The sequence below is a fragment of the Saprolegnia diclina genome (assembly GCF_000281045.1).
Source record: "Saprolegnia diclina VS20 unplaced genomic scaffold supercont1.28, whole genome shotgun sequence".
Taxonomy (NCBI): Eukaryota; Oomycota; class Saprolegniomycetes; order Saprolegniales; family Saprolegniaceae; genus Saprolegnia; species Saprolegnia diclina.
The window spans coordinates 516,323-536,812 of NW_008246095.1; the positions used below are offsets into that span (position 1 = coordinate 516,323).

Here is a 20,490-nt window from a genome sequence, read left to right on the forward strand (position 1 = left end):
GCAACCAACGCAAAGCTCCAACGCAGAGGCGTTGAGCGACCAGTGGGTTCTACCTTTGGTGGGACCAGACAGTAGAAGGGCCAAAGAGTTTGAAGAAGTCGGAGGCGAAACGTTACGTGAGCCCAGTTCCTGGAGTTTATGAGCGTCTCCACCGGTTCCAAAGATGCTGAACCGTAGGGAGCATGGGTCAAACTGCTGCGATGTGTGGACGACACGACAGACAACGCAAGCTCGGCAGCGGTGTCTTGCACGATCTCGAGACCGACGATGCCACGTCCGACAAGAGAACGCGACTTCTTCATGCATCAGGTCACGTTGAAGTAGCATCCACCTTGTTAAGTAAATGAAACACAAATTTTGTGATTTTCATTCGGCCAAAATGGACAACGTCGCGAATGATGCAGGATCGAAATTGAATACTTTTCGTATTTAGTTAATGACACATGCAACATACAATGCTTCGCGGCCGCATCGAGACGGGGACCAATCCGCTCGACACGACGCACGACTTCTAAGTCCTAACAATGCTATCTAGAGCACGAGCGCTTGCGCGACGGCGTAGTCGCCCGAGTGCGAGATCGAGAGCTTGACGCTGCTGAGGTTCGACACTTGGAACGCGGCAAGCGCGCGGCCGGCAAAGCTGACGGTCGGCGCGCCCGAGACGGACTTGCCGATTTCAATGTCGATGAGCGGCGCTTCCGGGCCGGCCGTGAGCTGCGCGTTCGGGTTGGCGTTGCAGATGGCCTTGACGACGGCTTCCTTCGCGGCCCAGCGGCCCGCAAACGACGCTGCAGGCGCGGCCGACGCTTCGCAGTACGCGATCTCGGCGGGCGTAAAGTTGCGCGCCAAGAACGTCTGCTTGAGCGCAAAGTCGGCAAACGTTGCGATCGGCTCGACGTCGATGCCGAGGCCTTGGCCCGCCGACATGATGAGCTGCGAGCCGGCCGACGCCATGGACGATTCGAGCATCTTCTTGGGCGCGACAACCGGGCCCGACGTCGGCGGCGGCGCGACACCCGTCTCAACGGCGGCGTCGACTTGCGACGAGACGTCGCCAAACGTCCACGTCTTCTCCTTGGGGTTGTACGAGGCGCGGGCGTTCGGGTTGAGGTAGACCGCCGACTCGTTCTCGGCCGTATACGGCGCGTGGTCCTTGACTTGGACGAGCGCGTGCTTGTTGGCGAGCACGTTCTGGTAGTAGTTGTGAAGACCCGCCGTGCGCTTGGCGCGCTTGACCGAGTACGCCGCATACGTCTCCGGCTCGAGCGCCGCGAGCAAGTAGTTGGGGTGGATCAACAGCACTTCGCCGCCGGCCTGGCCAAAACCAAAGCTCTTGAGCATCGCGGCCTTGACGCCGTCCGTCTGGATCGAACGGTTCGGGTACACGAGCAGGTCAAACTTTTGGAGCTCGGGCGCCGTGTTGTCGTTGTTGGCGTTGCCAGGCACAAGCCCGGACTGCATCACTTGGAGGAGGCCGTTGAACATCCACGCCGCCGCCGCCCCCTTCGGGTGGCCCGTGAGGTACTTTTGGCACACAACCATGATCGGGTTGCCGGGCGTGCGGCCGAGGTGCTCGAGCTGCTTCTGCGTGATCTCGCTCTCGTTCTTGTCGTTGGCGTTCGTGCCCGTGCCGTGGAAGCTCGTGACACCGAGGTCGTCGACAGTGAGACCCCAAGCGTTGAGCGCACCACGAAGCGGCGCGATCGAGGTTTCGCCCTTGAAGAAGTCGTGGCCCCACATGCGCTGGGCCGCCTTGAGCTTCTTGAGCGCCATGCGTTCGACCACGTCGGCCGCGTACAACGTCTGCTTGCCCGCCGCAATGGCCGCCAGCTGCTTGGTCTTCCACGCGTTGATCGCCTCGACTTCGTCGTCAAACTGCGCGCGGCGGAACGCAGGGTTCAGGAGCGCGCTGGCCATGCGACCATCGTCGCCGACCGTGAACTCGCGCGCCGTCGTGAGGATACCCTGGCCCGGCGACGGCACCGAGCGGCCGTTCTTGTCCGTCGCCGTGTTGGTCGCGCCGACGATCCCGTAAATCGGGACGCCCATTTCGATCGCGAGGGTCGCATCCATGAGCACTTGGATCCCGGCGCCCTGGGCCTCCATGAAGCCGCCGCGGGTGTCGGTGCACGGACGGCACATCTCGCGCGGGTCGCGGCCCATGCTCGTCTCCTTGACCGCATCGGACGTCGCCTTCATCTGCGCAAACTCATACGAGCCTTCTTCGCCAAAGTCGTCGTAGCCGCCGACAATGATGACACGCGCCTTGCCGCTCAGAATGGTTTCGACACCAATGTCGACCGACTCGGCGGCCGTCGCGCACGCACCGACCGGCGTCTTGATCGGCCCCGACGACGACAGCAAGAGCATGTTGACCCACGCCGCCATCGTGTTGATGAAGCATTCTTGGAGCGAGTCGGACGGAATGTTCTTGGCGAGCGCGCGTTCGTGGTAGATGCGCTTGAGCGACCGCATGCCGCCCATGCCCGAACCGGACGTGTTGCCGACCGCCGAGACGTGCACGTACTGGTAAAACTCGTACGGGTCCGTGATACCGGCGCAAATGAGCGCTTCGGCCGTCGACACGAGCGTGAAGAGCGTGACCGGGTCGACCGCGTCGGCAATGTCGGCGGGAATACCGAGGCGCTTGGCGTCCCAGCCGGTCGGGATCTGGCCCGCGACGAAGCGGTTGAAGCGAAGCGCCTTGGGGATCGAGAGCACGGCGCCTTGGCGGAGACGAATCATCCACACGCCGTCCTTGCCTTCGTACACGTCGACGTTGTCGTCGCCAAGCTCGCGCTGGAACTCGAGCGCCTCTTCTTGGCTCGCGACTTCGATCGGGCGCATGTTCTTGTCGACCGCGACCTGCTGCAAAAACATCTTCTTGGCCGGGTCATAGCCTTCAAAGAGCGCGGGCTCGATCACGCGGATGCCAGCGTGCTCGAGCATCTTCTCCTCGTAGAGCGCCTTGACCTGCGTGTCATGCACCGGGTCCTTTGTCGACGCGTCGACCCACCCAATGTAGTGCTCACCGTTCTTGAGCGTGCCGTTGAAGTACGCAATGTACCCGAGCAGCCACGCAAGCTCGATGCAGCCTTCGATCGAGAAGACGCCGTACGACTCCATCTCCCAGCGCGTGCGCGAGTTGCCCCACGGGCCGACTTCGCCAAAGCCGACGACAACGACAGTCTTGTCCAAGTCAATCATGCCGCGGTAGTTGGCGCCGAGAGGTGCGAGCTCGGACGCGGCCGGAAGGCTTGGGAACTTGGCAAAGTACTCGTACATGTTGGCACGCGGCTGCACCGGCGTCTCGGCGGCCTTGGACGACGCCGCGTCGAGCGCACGGTCGTTGACCGCGGCCTTGCGCAGCGCCGACTCTTCAAGGATCGAGGCGCGGATCGTGTCGGTCTGCACCTTAAGGTCGTGGAGCTGGCCCATCGCGCCGCCGAGGTCGACCCAGAGCGGCGACTTAGCGGCCGCGGCGACCATGCGCGGATGCAGAATCGACGTGAGGTTGAAGGCCATTTCCGTCGTGCTAAACGTCCGCACGCCGAGCTTCTCGATGCCGGCCGAGACCATGTTGTTGCCGGCCATGAGCCCCGTGCCGCGCGTCCAGCCAATGACCGCGCCGCCGATGCTCATGTAGTCTTCCCAGCCTTCCGAGTGCCACTTGTTCATGAGCGCTTCGAGGCCGAGCTTGGCTTCGGCGTAGAGACCGTCGCCACCCATCGTGCCGTGGTTGGGCGACAGCGGCAGAAGCGCAAGGCACGGCCGCGTCTCGATCTTGCCCGCCCGCTTGGCCTCGATGATCTGGCCGAGGAGGCGGTACGTGTTGGTGAGCATGATGCGGTGCGCAAGCTCGCTCTTCGAGTCAATGTCGGCGAGCGTCGGGCCCACAACCGAGATCGCACCAAACGGAATGATAAAGTCGAGGTCCAGGTGCAACACGTGATACACGTGGCCGATGAGCGCGGCGACGTCCTTGGCCGACGCTTGGTTGAACGGCAGCAGGATGAGACGCGACCCACGCGACCCGTGGTTCTCGTAGACCGAGCGGAAGAGCTTGGTCGAGCGCGCCGAGAAGCTGCTCGTCGTGCAGATGACCGTCGCACCGCCTTCGAGGAGCGCCTTGACGACTTCGATCGCGATCGAGTCCTTGCCGCAGCCGGTCACGAGAGCGTTCTTGCCGACGAACGAGACACCCGCCGACGCAATGTCGTGCATGCTCAAGAGGAACTCCCGCGTGAGCGCTTCGTCGAGCACGCGGTTGGTCGGGTCGACGTGGTCGGGCTTGCGCACGTGCACGTACGGCAGCACGGTTGTCGCGGCCGACGTCTTGGCCTTCTTGGTCTTGCGCGAGACAGCCTGGAGACCGCGGAGCTTGGCGCCAGCAATGCGCGACCCGCGCTTGGCGTAGCGCTTCTTCTTGACGGGCTCGCTGCAGACGCTGTTCGGGTCCGAGTGCACACCGCCGTCTTCCGTGAGGTCGGCCATCTCGAGGCCGCGGACGACGTTGACGGTCGCGTGGCCGCCACCGAGCGGCGACGCCAAGCGGTCGCCCTCGACGCGGTAGCTAAAGCCGCGCGCGAGCTCGTCGACATAGTCGACCGACGTGTTGCCGCGGGGCACTTCGGTGTACGCAATGTGTCCGTTGGCTTCAATCACGACCTGCGGCTGGATCGGCTGCAAGAGCTGGAGGTGCACCGGGTCCCGCGCAAGCCACTTTTCGACTTCTTCGTTGAGCAACGCAATCGCTTGCGCGTACTCCGAGTGCCCGTCGGCGTCGTTCCGGGACGCAAAGAACTCGGTGGCCGCGAGGAGCTCGGGCGTCGCGCGGTTGCAGAGGAACGGCTTGAACCAGCCCTGGGGCTCGCCAATCTTGGCCAACTGCGCCGCGTCCGTGTTGAAGAAGGCCGACATCTCGGCAAAGAACGTGTCACGGTCAAACGACTGCGGCGCGCTCGCTGACGGCGTCGCGTCCTTGGGCGCCAGCAGCGACTTGTAGTAAAAGTCGAGCGCATCTTGCATGACCCAGTTCCACGAGCTGTCGTACACGCGCACCTTGTTGGCGTCGAACTTGGGTTGAATGCCCTTCTCGTACGTCTCGCCCATCTCGGAGACCCAGAGGTCGAGCGCGGCCTCGAGTTCACGGCGCGCAACGTCTTCGGCCGTCGTCTTCTTCAAGCTGTCGAGCGGGTCGAACGACATGAACGTCTGGAACGCACTGATCTGGTCGTGGAGCATCGTCTCCATCTTGCCTTCGAGCGCCGTGAGCGCCGCCGACGAGACGCCGCCACCGCCCATCATGGCCATCATGCCGCCACCGCCGACCGCGCCGCCCGCCTTGGACGCATACGGGATCGAAACGCCGGCCACTGTCGCGTAGTCGTCGACGACCTTGTTGATCCACGCTTTGGCGTCGGCGTCCGTACCAAAGCGCGCTTCGGGCACATGCACGAGCGCGTGGATGAGCGCAATCTCCGTGCGGCTGGGGCCGAGGAGGCGCTCGGTCGCCATGAACGACCGGAGCTGCGACGCCGAGAAGCCGCCCGGGAGCTTGGCCGAGAGCATCTTGGAGACCGTCGTCGTAAAGTACTTGCCGGGCTTGTTGTAGCTCGCGAGCTTGGGCGCGAGGTCGCCAAGCTTCATCTCCGCCACGCCATCGACGGCGCCGCCAAACTCGACTTCCATCTCGGCCACGACTTCGTTCTGGACAGCACTCTTGCCGGCCGCTAGGTCGTGGACACTCACCGCATCGGAAATCTCGGCCAGCGACTTTTTGAACTTGTGCGCGAGGAACACCTTGAGCGCATACGCGGCCGTGATGTCGGCCTCGGGCACCGGGTCGAGCGCGACCGGCGCACCCATGGACGGCATCATCATCATGCCAGCTCCACCGGCAGGCGCGGACCCGCCCTTGGCGATTGAGACACCGGCAAACTTGGCGTAGTCCGCGACGATTGTGTCGAGCCACGACTTGGCCGCGGCTTCGTTGGCATGGCGCGACGCCGGCGGGAAGAGGAGCGAGTGCATGAGCACCGAGTCTGTGCGACCCGCGCCAAGACCAAACTCGGAGCCAAGGTACGCCTTGACTTGCGAGAGGTTGAAGCCACCGGGCATCTGCTTGCGCACATAGTCGGTCGTGAGCGCACCAAAGACCGCGCCAAACGCGCTGTAGGCCTTGAAGGACGTCGCGAGCACCGAGAGCGGGAGCTCGGGCACGCGGTCGACGCCGCCACCAAACTCCTTTTCGAGCTCGCCCACAACTTCGTTCTGCGCCGCCGACTTGCCGGCTGCGAGCGCATGGATCGTTGTGTTGTCGTCGATCTCGGACAAAGTCTTCTTGAAACGGTACGCCAAGAAGACACGCAGCACGTGGTTGACGCTAATCGGGGCGTCCGAGACGGCTGCCGCCGGGGCCGCCGCCACCGGAGCAGGCGCCGCAACGACCACCGGGGCCGCGACGACCACCGGAGCCGCCTTGACTTCTTCGACGTCTTCAACGACGGCAACGTCGTCAGAGGTCGGTGCAGCAGCCGCCGCGCGGGCTGACGCCTGGGCCGACGCATACTCGACCGCCGACGGGTGCTCCGACTCGGTTTCGTAGTAGATGACGTCGCGGTCCTTCCCGATGAAGAGAATGTCGCACTTGGCCGACGGGAACTTGCCGCTCTGGAGCGTCTTGGCCGCCATGCCCGTGAGCGTCGAGGACGGACCAATCTCGACAAACCGGCGGAGGCCGTTCTCGAAAAAGTACGCCTGCGTCTGGATCCACTGCACCGGCGACGCAAACTGGTACGCAAGCAGCTCGATCACAAGCGTGTGCACCAGCTCGTCCTCGGGCGTCGCGCCCCAGTTGGCGAGAATCGGCGTCAGCGACGGCGACCCCGTCAAGGCGACGATCTCGGCCACGTACTCCTTCGTGCACGCAAACGGCTTGGCCACGAGGTTGGGCACGTAATGGTGCTCGAGCAGCGCCTTGTTCCGGAAGAGAATCTCCTTCTTGAGCTTCGGACGCAAGAGGTTGCGGAACGCCGGCACGCCACCGAGCAGCTTCTTGGAGTGGAACGGCACATCAATTCCGACCAGCGGGATCGTCGCCGTGCCGCGCTTGAGTCCGAACGGCTTGCCCTTGGCGAGCGAGAGCTCCTTCTGCGCGCGCACCAGCGCCAGCGTCTCGGCCACGAGGGCCTCGGCGCCGACCGCTTGGTAAATGGTCGGCTGCTCGCGGATACGCGTCATGAGGCGCGAGAGCACTTCAAGGTTCACGAGTTCGCCGGCGACGACGTACTGCGTGTCCTGCACGTTGTAGTTGACGACCTGGCAGAGCTCACCGGACGCCGCCTCGATGACGTCCAAGAGCGTGAAGAGCGTCGTCTCGTCAAAGGCGCGCGACCCGACGCGCGCAGGGTTGGCGGCGACCATGCCGTAGTCCGAGAGCCCGTTAGCATCGCGTTCGACCGCGTTCTGCATGACCATGCCGCGGAGGAAGACGACTTCGGCGAGGTCGGCGGTGGCGAGCACGTCCGCAAAGGAGCTCAGCGCCGCGTACTCGCCGAGCGAGTGGCCCGCAAAGTAGCAGCCCTCGGCGATGACACCGTTCGCCTTGGCTTCCGTGTACGTGGCCTTCTCCATGAGCACGAGCGCCGGCTGGCTAAACTGCGTCGCAAAGAGGAGACCGGTCGGCGCCGAGAACGTAAAGCTCTGCGTGTGCTGCGTGATTTCCGGAATGAGCGGCACGACGTCGTTGCCCTTTTCGCACACGAGCGCCATGTAGTTTTGGCGGATCGCCATGCCCTTCTTGCCGCCAAAGTGGATCGTGATGCTCTTTGGGTTGGTGCGCACAATGTCGAGGATCGAGAAGCCAAACTTGGCCATGAGGTGCTTGTCACCAGCGTCCCAGACCTCCTTGACGACACGCGACGACGCGTACGCTTGCATGCCCATGCCGACCTCGGCCGAGCCTTGGCCCGTAAAGACAAACGCCGTGAGCGGCATCGGCACGGACGCGGTCGCGCCAAGCACCGCCTCGCCGCGCAAGTTGGCCACGTTGATAGCGAGGAGCAGCTGGCCCTTGGAGACACCTGTCTGCGTCACCTGGAGGAAGAGCTCGTCGTCGTTGGCCACCATGCCCGTGAACTCGGCGTGGTACGACGTCAGCTTGGTCACCTGGAACTGCGCCTCAAGCGACTCCATGAGCATGTTGCGGACCTTGGTCGCTGTCCACATGCCGTGCATGATGGGCGCCGACTTGGGCAGCCCCGCAAGCGCCGCCGCGTAGCCGCAGCGATGGATCGGGTTGAGATCGCGCGACGCCTGCGCGTACGCAAGCGCGTGCGTCGGCACGTGGATCGCCAACGGCGTCTCCAAAAGGTTGGCCGCCGTCTTGGTCGGCACCGCCGCCGACACACCAGCACGGTCCAAGTACGCCGCAATCGGGTCCTTCGCGACGCCAGTCTGCACCAGATAGACCGAGCCGACGACCTCGTTGAGCGCCGGGCCGCCAAACACCTTGCCCTGGACGTCGAGCGACGCAAGCCACGCCATGCCGTCGGCAAACACGTACGACGCGTGGAGGTCAAAGCGCAGCGTGTCGCCGCGACGGAGGCTCTTGCCCTCCGAGAGCTTGAACCACGACTTGTCGGTGAGGACGGCGATCGAGGCCTTGTCCGCCAAGTGCACGTTGCCCATCAACGGCTTCTTCTCGAACGTGTGCGCGTGGTCTTCAAACTTGCCGCGGATGAGAAACTCGCTCGTGACGCGGACAAAGTCGGCGCCGTTGACGGCCACCGCCACGACACCCGTGACGACCTTGCCGGACGGCGTGTTGCGCATGGCCGTGACATACCCCGTCGACGCAACAACGTCACCGGTGCAGAAGACAGCGTCGCCCTTGGTGACGACATCGTACGCGTGGCTGAGATGCACCAGGCGCAGAAGATCACCTTGGATCTCGGATGCAAAGACGGACGCGATCAGCGGCTGCCAGCCGGCAACCGTGCTAAAATCGACCGGCGCCGTCGCACCGACAAGACCAAGCGACGCGTTGTAGTCGGCAATGTCGGACGCCGTGACCGTGAAGCTAGCCTTGTGCGTCGCATGGATGCTCTGGCCGAGCGCCGCCGTGCAGTCGTCGAGCGAGTTGCCCAGCCAGTGCTGCGCGTAGAACGCCTTGATGTTGTCTTCGCACACCGTCGTGCGCAGGTGGATCGGCGAGATCGCGATCGACGGCTTGTAGTCGTACACGCGGTCGAGCGACACGACGGTGGCCTTCCACTCACGCGTCGACGGGCGCAAGAGGTTGACGCGGAGCGTGATGACACCGGCCGCGAACGAGACCTCGACGACCGGCGCCGATTCGAGCACCGCCTTGTCGCGGATCCGGAGGGCCACTGGCGCGTCCGACGCCAGTTCAAGCTCCACGATCTGCCCGATCTTTGGCGCCAAAATCGCAGCAATCGAGTTGGCCACCCACTTGCCGCTCGAAACGACGTGATCGGCCGTCAAGAGCGCGTGCAGCCAGTTGCGGCTGCCCGAGACAAGGCGCGCGAGCGCACCAACATGCGCCACCGCGTCAGTAGCCTCGGTGACGGTCTTGGTCACGATCTTCTCGGCGCGGGTCCAGCCCTCGACCGCAACATACGCGGCCGATGCCGTCGGCACCTTGGGGAAGTTCTTGGCCACCATCGACTCGACGACGCCGTTGCTCATGCCGTACAGGATGTCGCCGACGGGCTCGTTCGCCTTGGTGATGTGGTGCACGGCGACGGGGCCCTGGAGGATCATGACGCGCCCGGCATCCTGGTCGACCACCGCTTCGAGGTCTTCCGAGTACCACAGCGAGTCCTTCTTAAACCACGTGACGAGCTCGCCGTCAATGACCGGGATAAAATTGACCGGCTTGCCGCCAAACTTGCACAGATGCAAAAAGAAATCGACATCGTCGATCGAGAGAAGCGACGACGCCGACGCCGGGTACGCCTGTTGGAACGCGACGAGGAGCGCGGACGGGTTGCTCTGGAGCTGGCTCGCGCTCTGCACCACGAGCTTGGACGACGTCGTGGCGCGGCCGAGGAACCGCTGCTCCGCACGCTGCAAGAACGAAAACACGCGCGTCATGAACGTCACGTCGATCCAGCGCGACGGCACGTACATGAGGCTCATCATGCGCTGGAGCACCTCCAGGTACGTCATGCTCTCAAGGTCGACGACGTCGCCGTTGGCCTTGCGACCAAAGTACGGCTTTTGAAAGTCGGCGTTGATGCGCGCAATGATCGCCGCCTTGTCCGCCAAGATGGCCTGCGTCGCGTCCTTCATCGGGAGGCTAAAGTACTTGCGGTCAAAGTCGCGCCAGCACACTGCGCCGCGGTTCTCAATCTTGTGGATCGGCTCGCCGAGCTCCGACTTGAGCGTGATGACGCCGCCCGCCGAGCCTTCGTAGGCCACTTCCCAGTCGGCTTCATTCGCAATGCCGGGCGTCGCAACAAGAAGCGCCTTGACCGCTTCGGCCGTCGCGGCCTCCTTGGCCACCATGACGCGCGACGCGACAAGGATACCGTCGCAGGGCATCTTGACATCGGCAAACTCGACGCTCCAGTCGCCCGTGAGGTACGGGTACGACTGCGCCGCCGACCCAAAGCCCGAGCCAACGATCAGAAGCACGTTGGGATGGCGGCGGATCTCGGCGTACGTCGCGAGCAGCGGCGTGTGAAAGTCCTCAAAACTGTGGTGGCCACCTGCACGGCCGCCGGTCCACTGCACGACAATCGTCGCCGCCGGGTGGCGCGCCGCGATCGTGAGCACCTCGCGGATCGACGCGATCGAGCTCGGCTTGAAGCTAACGACCTTGATGTCCACCGAGAGGAGCTCGTGGAGCACAATGTCGGCCTTCTCGGGCGTCGGAATACCCGCGGCAACCGTCACGCCTTCGATCGGGAGGCCTTCGAGACGCATCTTCTTGATCATCGGAAACTGGAAAGCCCATTGCTTCGCGTTCAAGTAGAGCAAGTTGAGGTAGATGCCGTTGCCGGGCGTGAGGCGCGCGACAAGGTCGTTCACCTTGGCCTCGAAGATCGTTGGGCGCGGAAGACCGCCGCACGCGAGCTCGCCAATGTAGCCGCTCTCGAGCGCCGCGGCCACGAGCGGCACGCCGTTGTAGCTCGTCGTCGGCGTCATGCCACCAATCCAAATCGGCTGGCGACCAAGGCGGTCCGTGTACGCGTTCTGCAGAATCGTCTTGCCCGAGTCGGAGGTAGCGAGGCGCGGGCCAAACGTGGCTTCCCACGACGACCGCAGAAGGGCCGACGCCGGCGTCGCAAGGTACGCGAGACCCGGCACGGTCGCCGACCCCTTGTGTGCATGCGTCGGCAGCAGCACGGTCACGCCATGGCCTTCCAAGAAGGGCGCGGTCAGCGGTGCAGCACCACGCGACGGCCCAAAGTCGAGCACATGCGTGAGGTTACCAATCCGCTGGAGCGCAGACACGGTCGTTGGCCACAAGGCAGCGTCCGAGAGCTGCATCGCGACCACGTCCGGGAGCACGTCCTTGGCGCCGTACGACTGCAAGTTGGCGGCCGCCGCGTTCGTACCAATGACGGGAAACTGCAGCGCATCACCAGGAATCGCGAGCTCGAGGCGGTTGAGCTCCTGCTGAATGAGCGCCTGCGCCGGCGTCAGAATCGTGTTGTGGAACGCGACCGAGACAGCCAGCGGAATGGTCGAGATCTGCGGCTTGCGCTGCGAGAACGGGACGCGGTTCTGCGCATCGTCGCCCGCGCTCATCTTGTTGAGCGCCGCTTGGAGCAGCGCCAGCGCGTCCGGGTGGCCCGTCACGACGATCTTGGTCTTGTCGTTCACGAGCGAGAGCTGGAGCGCGCGTGCGTCCTTCAAGCGCAGCTTGGCGTTCGTGCCGTCGACAATCGGCTGCAGCTTCTCGACCGGGAGGCCACGCACGAGGAGCATCGGCGAGACGTCGCCGGCGTTCGAGACGTTGCCAAACGTCGCTTGCGCATGCACACCGTGAAGGAACATGTAGCGCACAAACTGAAGGCCAAGCGACAGAAGCGACTCGTGCGTCTTGGCCGCCGCGACAAGCACGGACGTCACGACGCCCTGTGAGTGGCCCGTCCCTGCGACGATCTTGGGCACAAACTGCTCGTGCGTCACGTGCGCAGCTTCAAGGAACGCGAGGTAGTTGGCAAACTGCGCGAGCATGATAAGCGGGTAGCTGTTGGTCGCCGATGCGAGCGCCGCCGCGGACGGGCGCGTCGTCGCGTCCGTCGCCCACAAGAACGGATGGATCGTGATGCCAAACGGCTTGGCCTCTTCGACAAGCGCAGCCTGCGCGGCTTCGATAAAGGATGCAGCCGCCGGCGACTTTTCGAGGAGGAGCGCGAGCTCGTCAATGTAGACGTTGGCCTGGCCGCCAAAGGTCACGGCGAGCCGCGTCGCCGGCGAGGTCACGAGGGCCGGCGGCGTCATGGAGCTGGTCGAGGTCGAGGTCGAGGTAGTCGTCGTCGAAGCCATGGGTGTGTCTTGTCAGCGTCCGTGGTCAGGGGGCGCGCGCTAGACGAAGGAAATTGTAAAGTAAGTGCCACCACCCGGAGTCCGTTCGCAGGATTTCCGACGCCCCCGGGAAGTCGGACGCCGGCCTCTGATTGGCCCACATACAAACGCCAAGTGCAAGACGAGACGCTCCCCGTGCACCGCGTCCAAACCTCTCTCTTTTAATATATGAGCGCGATCGTGTGTACACAGGTATGCTTTATAAGAGGTCTAAGGAGCAGGGTTTTGTATAATGACGCGATCGAAACGCAGTGTTTATACGTTGTGAGAGGTCCTCTCCTGCAGCACGATTACGAAGGCTTGGGGAGGGCTAGGGTGTTGATGCATCGCGTGGTGGTCATCGGTGAGGTTGCGATGACTTCAAAAAAGTGACCAATCACAAGACCGCATCTCTTTAGCGCCAATCACATCGCGCGGTGAAATCGAAGCGCACCGTCTGACGCGGGCGTCTGTCTCGCAAACGTACGATGTACGGTGTATTTGAGCTCGATGTTTGTATGATGATGTACGTACTGTATTGGACGAGCCGGTCGCGCGGCGTCCCATGGATACGACCACCGAGAAAGCCGCCAAGATTCTGGCGGACGCTATTGGTAATCACATGGCGGGGATGGGCAGCTGGATGACATGGAGAATGTATACGGAGCGACCTGCCCCCAAGAGGAGGAGGGACACCGATTACGTGCGATTGTCTAATTGGCCAACGTATAGGTAAACCACCGCGCGACGTGGGCCGTGCCCGCTCATGACGCCGATGGGGCAACGTGTGGCTGGAATCTTTCCACGAATCTGGTCGTGTCGTCATTGGGCACGAAACGAATGCGGTCTTCAGACACGATTCGATAGAGTATGTGTGTCCACGGGGGTTTCGGCGTCGGGTCTACGTGGAGTGTTGGTTCATGCCCACGGAACGCCGTGTTGATAGGACCCAAGAGAACTGCGATGCATCGGACACGGCCATCGGGAGGTGGCACCATGACGCGATGCATCGCTGGAGGATCGACCTTCTCATCGTTCAACGTACGAGATACCTGAGAAGGATGCTTGCGTCGCACACCACGAGATCTTTCAGAGCACGGGCGTCGATGATGTAGGAAGCAGCGTCATGCACTTGCTCTCAAGAGCGTCATGGGTCAGCGGCTTCAACATCGTCGCGCACCTTGGAGAGCGCATTTGTCGATTGTCAAAGATACTCGCAAGCGACGAGCTCCAATGGATGTTTAAAGTGTCGTAGCATCGACCACAATGTTTTGTAGCAGGTCCATGCAGCCACTCGTATCGGCGAAGCCTTTGGCCGCTGAAGAGAGAGCATGCCGATAAGACGTTGAACTGGCCACATATATTCTTCTATATCGTTCACGACGATCCAGGCAGCTTGGTCGGGCATCATTCTCTTGCTAATTCGATGCCAACAACATCGATTCGCTCGTCCAGCCTTCGCACGTGGTTGCTGTTGCACAAGGACCTGCGATGGCAAGGCGAATCCTCAACCTGGATCGACTTGGAGGCTGTGCGTATGGCTCTGCGTAGCCACGGATCATTGACCAAACAAACGACGCTTCCTGGAAGAAGTAGTGTTCCTTGGTCATTACGCTCACTGCAAACCAAATTACTTTTGGCGTGTTGGAGTCGCGGGGACGTTGACCGAGGCGATTTGCTGCATGGATAAGGCGTGCCGTTGAATCCGAGGTTGACGTTCAACGCGACATAAGCCCTCAGCACGGACGTCCTACGCTATCCAGTCCCGGAACACCTTCTAGAGCATGCTTGGACAGAGCGAGTCATGCAACAACGGGGCATTCTTCAAGCATCGTCGCGCTTCCTTTAGCTGCCTCCGCAAGCTGCCTCCGTGTGGTCGTGTGTACGAATGCACAAAGCCACTCACAAGTACTAGGGCCTTGCGAGTACAAAGTACACTTAGTCGAAAGGCGATTAACTAATTTTTATCGAAAGGTCGTCTCGGCAAGCGACGAAAGAGGCCACATCCTGGACAATCACCGCACGCTGTGACACGTCACCCACGTCAGAGGGTCGGACAAATGCTCCTGCAATGCAGCTGCTTGCAGCAGAGGTCAAGGCCACGGAATCACCTCTGCAGTCATGCTTCTACCCTTGGTCTCTGCCGCAAGCAAACGTTCACACATATTAGTTAGTTGCTGCCATCGACTGCGCTCGACTTCGGACGCGACTAAATAGAAAAGCCGTGCGGCGCGGCTTTGGCCCCGTCTTTGAACTCGGGATATAAATTAGTGGGCGCCTCGAGGAGGCGACAGACGCCGCTGCGCTGGTCGTCCGAGAGGAACCCAAGGAGCTTGCGCACGAGACGGTCGTCCGCCCCAAAGTCACTGCCAAACCACTTGCACGACAGCGGCAGCTGCAGCGACGAACTGCCCACGACGACGCGCGCCTGCCAGTACGACGACACGACGGCGTTGAGTTGGTCGTGCACGCATGTCGGTGCGTACACCACGACGACCTTGTCGTCACGGTGGCTGCACAGCGCCGCGCTGAGTCGAAAGTCGCGGCTGCTGCACGCGGCGGCCGTGTACGCGGACGGGTACGCGGCCTTCTGCGGCACAAAGTCGAGGTACGGGGCGTCCTCGACGGCACCGAGGCCACCGCGCAACATGACGTGCTCGAGCTCGGCGAGCGACAACATAAGCTTCTGGACGCCGACCTCGTACATGACTTGGTGCATGCACACGCTCGTGGGCGCGGGAATTGCGAGGTGCAGATGCATGAGGAGCACTTGGTACACGTTCAAGTAGAACGCAAGCTTGTGCTCCGACGCCTCGAGAAGGCTCAAGTCCACGGACCGCAGCTCTTGTACTGCCAGCTGGAAGGCGAGCTTGTGCGCCCGCGTGCGCGCACTCCAGACGCGAGCGCCGGCAACAACGGCGGCCTCTGCCACGAGACACGGGTCGACCGAGACGGTTGTGGCAGCGTCGTGGGCAATCTTGCGCGAGTTGAGGACGAGGTACCCTTCGTACGTGAGCGCGTTGAACGGTGTCCACGCCGTCATCTGCAATGCTGCGGCGCAGGTGCGCAGCGGACTTCGGTCGCAGAGGTCTTCGATCGCGGCCTGCCACGAGAGCGGGTCGGGCACGTGCACGTAGAGCACTTCGGTCCACGTATGGAGTTCGAGCACGAAGAGGTCGTTGAGGTACCGACACGCGACGTGCGTCATGTGGCTCATCGGCACCTTTCGGAGCGGCGACGACGCGTACGTGCGGTAAAACTGCAGCGACGATGACGTCAAGATGAGGTACTCTTGGCGCAAGCACGTGTCGCTCAGGATGCGGTACGCGCTGCCTTCCTTGCAGACGTTCATGCCCGCGCGGCGCCACGGCCAGAGGCTCACGCCGAGGGCCTTGTCCGAGTTGGCGGCCGCGAGCGTCATTGGACTCGGCGTCGTGAGCCAGTGGTAGAGCTCGGCCTTGGCGGCACCGGTGCCGCCGTACGCGATGCTCTGGAGCCGCCGACCCACCTCGAGCGCTTGGTCTTCGATTGCAGCGTATGCGTCCATGCGCGCCCGTGTCAGCAGCGGCGACGCGTCGTGGTTGACGGCAAAGATGGCCACGACGGCCTCGGACGGCAAGATGACCGTGTAGACCTTGGAGTCGGCGAGGCGCACGCGCAGCACATACGCAATGTGGCGAATGTCTTGCGTCGCATCAAAGTACTCGAGCCACATCCACAGGTCAAACTCGACGCCGGCAAACGACGTGCTCGTGTCGCGCACTGAGCAGCAATCAGCCGAGGTGGGCGCGACCATCGACGCTGCACCGCGTGCGACGTCCAGTGCAAAGCAGTACTCTTTGCTAATGTGCGCGACCTCGTGCGGCCGCGGCGTGTGCTCGTACATGCTGAGGCGCAGGGACATGTCGCCGAAAAAGTGCTGCAACCCAACGTCGTGGAGGCCCGGGAGGTTCACGAGGTTCCACGACGGCAAGTCGATGTACATGGTATGGAACTGGAACGAGTAGATCATATCGGTGCGGAAGACCTCGTCGCCAACGGGCGTGGCCTTGCGCGCCTTCTGGTCGGCCGGCGACTCGCCCCAGCTGTCCATGCCGAGCTTGGGCGGCACGTCGTTGATCGGCGTTGCCACGAGCTGATCGGCGCTCTGGTAAAGCGGTAGTGCGACGTGCGGAGACTCGACGTCGTCGCCAAACGAGAAGTGGAGCTTGCCGATGAGCGTCTTGACCGACGCAATGATCATGCCCGCCCACGCCTTGGTCCACATGCTGAGTACCATCGTGCGCGGCAGCTCGCCGGCGAGGTACACGGTGCCTTTGGGCTCACGCTTGAACTGACCTTGGACCATGACCCACACACGTCGTTGCTTGCCTTCAAAGAGCGGGTCCCAGCGCGGATCGCCGCGTGGGTCACGCAGCAAGACGTACGCCTTGCCGTGGAAGAGCGGCGTCTCGATCGGAATGGGCAACTGCGTGTTAAAGTCGATCGACGACACTGGGTTGAGCGCATCGCGCAGCGTGAGCCCGCAACCAAAGTTGTTGTCGGAGTGTTGGCCATCGGCTGTCGGTTCCATACGGTTGTGGTCCGATGCGCTCGCAAGCTTGCTGCTCGTCGGTGGTCCGCCGTGCAGCTTGCGCACATGTCGTAGCCAGAGCGCGGCCACAAACATGATGGAGCCGACCATGCAAGTCGCCTGCGTCGTGCTCCAGAGAAGAGAGGGCACGAGGCCCATCGTGTCGGAGCTGCTCATGGTGATTCGAATTTGTGAATGAAACAGGATCATAGCCAGCCCAAAATGGAACCAAGTTCAAGGTGTCTTTTGATTGGCCAAAAGTGCAGCATGCGCCAGTCGCAATGGCCAATCCGCATCGCCGTCGACGTTTCAGCGATCTCCGACATGCCGTTTAAACAGATTGCAGAAATTTAATAGCCAACCATACAAACACAGGTGATAGCAGATGCTTTTCGCAATGAATCGTTGGCTGGTCACAACGTTTTATTGCAATCGACGACCACAGCGCGCCACGTGCCTAGGTTTAACGTGGGTAAAACGCGTTCAAGCGGACTCTCGATCTTTCCATGATTTAGGAAATGCCATGCCATGGGTGGCCGCAGCTCATAAGGCATAGCTACTCGGAGCTACTCGCTCGTGGATAGCAGTAAAAGTAGCTACTCGGCGGCGGTCCCAAAAAGGTTGATGTGTCGGCAAAGCTCGAACTGCAAGGTGGGCGAACCGCTGGCCCCAGGGTCGTGGCGGAGATTGCGCGTTGGAACAAATGCGCTCGGGCCGAAGTTGGGAGCCGTCGACGCAGCAAAACCAGCTAGCAAAACCATGCAAACGCCCTGCTTGCCGGATCGGATTTCTTGCCGAGCCCGCTTGCGTGATAGACGACAAATAGGTAGCGTTCGAAAAAACGTCGTGGTACTGCGATTCGCAGCCGCCGACACCATGCGTCTCGTGCATCGAAGCAAAGGAAAATGAGTGGCCACGCATCATCCCTTGGTGCGAACGCCATCGACTACTGTGCAACCACAGAAATCAAGCGAGCCAGAGTTCGATGGTAGCATATTTGGCTGCCATCGCTTTGCACGCCAAGAACGATACAGTGGCTTCGACGCATGGCTTGTCGACATACTCCAGCAACTCGACATCGCGATGGATGACGCGTCATGCATTCTATCGTTATGCAATTCGCGTGAAACAAGATGCTTGCACGTCAGCTACCGGCGGGCGGAGCTGTCGATGTGAGCTGTCGGTCACATTTGGTCACACAAGCTTGCCGAACAAACTGGTCACCTGATTCCGGAGAGGCAGTAGCCCACTCGCACATCCCAACTACTACGCAGGGAAAAAGTTCTAGCTGCTCAATGAACCAGCAACGCGCAAGTCACGATGTGGCGTGTCTTGGGGATGGCTCACTGGATACAGTTCAAGTATACTATCTTTGCGCCAAGATTCGACCGACCACTATTGCAGCTCGAAATTCCCAACCGACCCAAGGTTGCGGATTTGGATTTGGAACGCACCCCCTCACGGACTCAAAATGCTGCATATCGCTATCGGCATCTCGCCCGGCGAGGAAACGCGTAGGATGGGGAACCTTGGGAGGAATCGGTACATTGTACGGCGCGGCTGTGGGGACGCACGACTGCGGAACCAGAGTCGGCCATCCACGTGGCAGCGCAACCGACCAGCGCGCGAAGTTATCCGGATGGCCGGATACACATTGTTATCCGGACAAACCGTTTCACCGGATCTTGGCAGTCGACGATCAGCGGTACGAGGACACGATGCGACGGCGCCAGACGGGGGAGTCCCGCCACCATGCGTTGGCCATCGACACGGAGCTTGCGGGGAGCGCCATGAACACCCCTCCCCCGACGAAGCCCCATGAGGATGCGAAGGGGCGTCGGCTGACCGTCCATGGAGCGCTGGACGAGGCAGGGATCGCCCGTGGTCATGCTGGAGACGACGACTACCTCACGTATGGCATGACAGTCGCCTTCCTCTCCATGGAGCGGAATGGGATGCTGGCCTCGGAAGGCTTTGCGTCTTTGGACGTGCGTCTCGAGCATATGGTGCCCGAGGCCAAGCACAACATGAAGCGCCGATCGGGGCAACTCGTCGCATGCCACTACAAGGACTGTCTCTTCGAGGTACATGGTGCATCGGGCTACAAGCTTGTGGCTGACGCAGATGCGGGTAGATCGTTCCTAAGATGAGTTACGAAGCGACAGCCGCGTTCGAGCAGGCCAAGGCCACAACGAAGGGCACTTCCGCCAGCTTCTCGACTGTCTTTTCCGAGCTCAAGTTCAAGAGCGAATCCGAGCAGCGCCTGAACGCGTCAACGTATACCAATTTGTATGGAAGGCACGTCAAGTATGGCCAGGTACGTCCATAGTTGCCACAATGATTCATACTCCGCGTCTGGCTCTAGACCATTCAGCTGCGGCACATCAAGTCGGGCAAATTCATCTGCGTGCACGACCTCGCAACACCCACTGTGGACACGACAGAGGTAACTATCTTGAGCGTTCTACAAATAGTTGAGAACGTGGTGTAGATCTCCCTGAAACGGGGCTCGGCGGAGGCCCATCTCACTTTTGTGCCACGCTACAAGCTACGCAAGTCAGGCGAGCCCGTCCAGATCCTCGACCAAGTACGCATAATGTTGCCTTTTCCAATCATTTACCTCTGTGCATAGTTTTACGTCGTGCGCGACGTAAAACGGCTATATGTGCACACGTCGAGCCGTCTCGCCTCCGATGGGGTGTCGTCGCTCATGGTGGGGTCCAAGTCTCACTCGTCGCCATGGCGTCTACTTCCGTACGAGTCGACAACAGAGAAAGCATCCAACAAGAGCCTCGAGTCAGCGGCCGTGCTAAAAGCTGGCGCGTGCATTCGCCTACTGCACCTGGAGACAAACGCGTGGCTCGGCTGTGACGATGACGCATTGCATGTGCGTCTCCAATCGGAGCTGCACGGGATGGACCCTCTTGAGGCCGCAGCTGTGGTGCGTGCGGATATAGCTCTAGCTATGGTGTTTACGAAATGATGCAGGTGCTACCCAACACGCTATGGGAAGTTGAGCGAAGCTACACGAGCGACGGAGGCGCGCTTTGCTGGGCAGATACGATCGCATTGCGGCACCTCGTATCGGGCAAGTACATGACAATGGACGAGGCCTCTGCGACAATTGGGATGGGCTATCAGCCTCAGGCGTTTGTGTTTGAAGCAACCATGAACGTTCACCCGCGGTTTGTGTACTGTCCCGACATTTGCGCTCATGGATCATTGTAGCTGCAGTATTTCGCGAGACGCCGTTGCGCTGCTACAACAAGTTCAATGTAAGCGCTACTTGCACCCAAGCGACATCGCAACGGTCGACAACCTCGCTGACGTCATGTGCGATCCAAGCCTGATCGACATTGGCGCTCTGCCAGCGC

The 20,490-nt window shown here is 61.7% G+C and overlaps 3 protein-coding genes across 3 annotated transcripts; 1 reads left to right on the forward strand and 2 right to left on the reverse strand.

Annotated features, from left to right (window-relative positions):
- Positions 1 to 399: 399 nt before the first annotated feature.
- SDRG_09047 (hypothetical protein) lies at positions 400 to 12,574 on the reverse strand. The gene has a single exon (XM_008614958.1). The coding sequence runs from the start codon at positions 12,523 to 12,525 to the stop codon at positions 532 to 534; it is 11,994 nt and encodes a 3,997-aa protein (XP_008613180.1). The 5' UTR covers positions 12,526 to 12,574; the 3' UTR covers positions 400 to 531.
- Positions 12,575 to 14,635: 2,061 nt separating this feature from the next.
- Positions 14,636 to 17,304, reverse strand: SDRG_09048 (hypothetical protein). Its single transcript, XM_008614959.1, has one exon. It carries the CDS (start codon positions 17,291 to 17,293, stop codon positions 14,753 to 14,755), a length of 2,541 nt encoding a protein of 846 aa, XP_008613181.1. The 5' UTR covers positions 17,294 to 17,304; the 3' UTR covers positions 14,636 to 14,752.
- A 1,498-nt stretch (positions 17,305 to 18,802) lies between these two features.
- On the forward strand, positions 18,803 to 20,344 carry SDRG_09049 (hypothetical protein; the record flags this gene model as incomplete). The annotated part of the gene is made up of 6 exons (XM_008614960.1): positions 18,803 to 19,200; positions 19,251 to 19,433; positions 19,482 to 19,562; positions 19,608 to 19,703; positions 19,749 to 20,057; positions 20,105 to 20,344. The coding sequence occupies exons 1-6, from the start codon at positions 18,835 to 18,837 to the stop codon at positions 20,342 to 20,344; spliced, it is 1,275 nt and encodes a 424-aa protein (XP_008613182.1). The 5' UTR covers positions 18,803 to 18,834.
- Between the last annotated feature and the right edge of the window lie 146 nt (positions 20,345 to 20,490).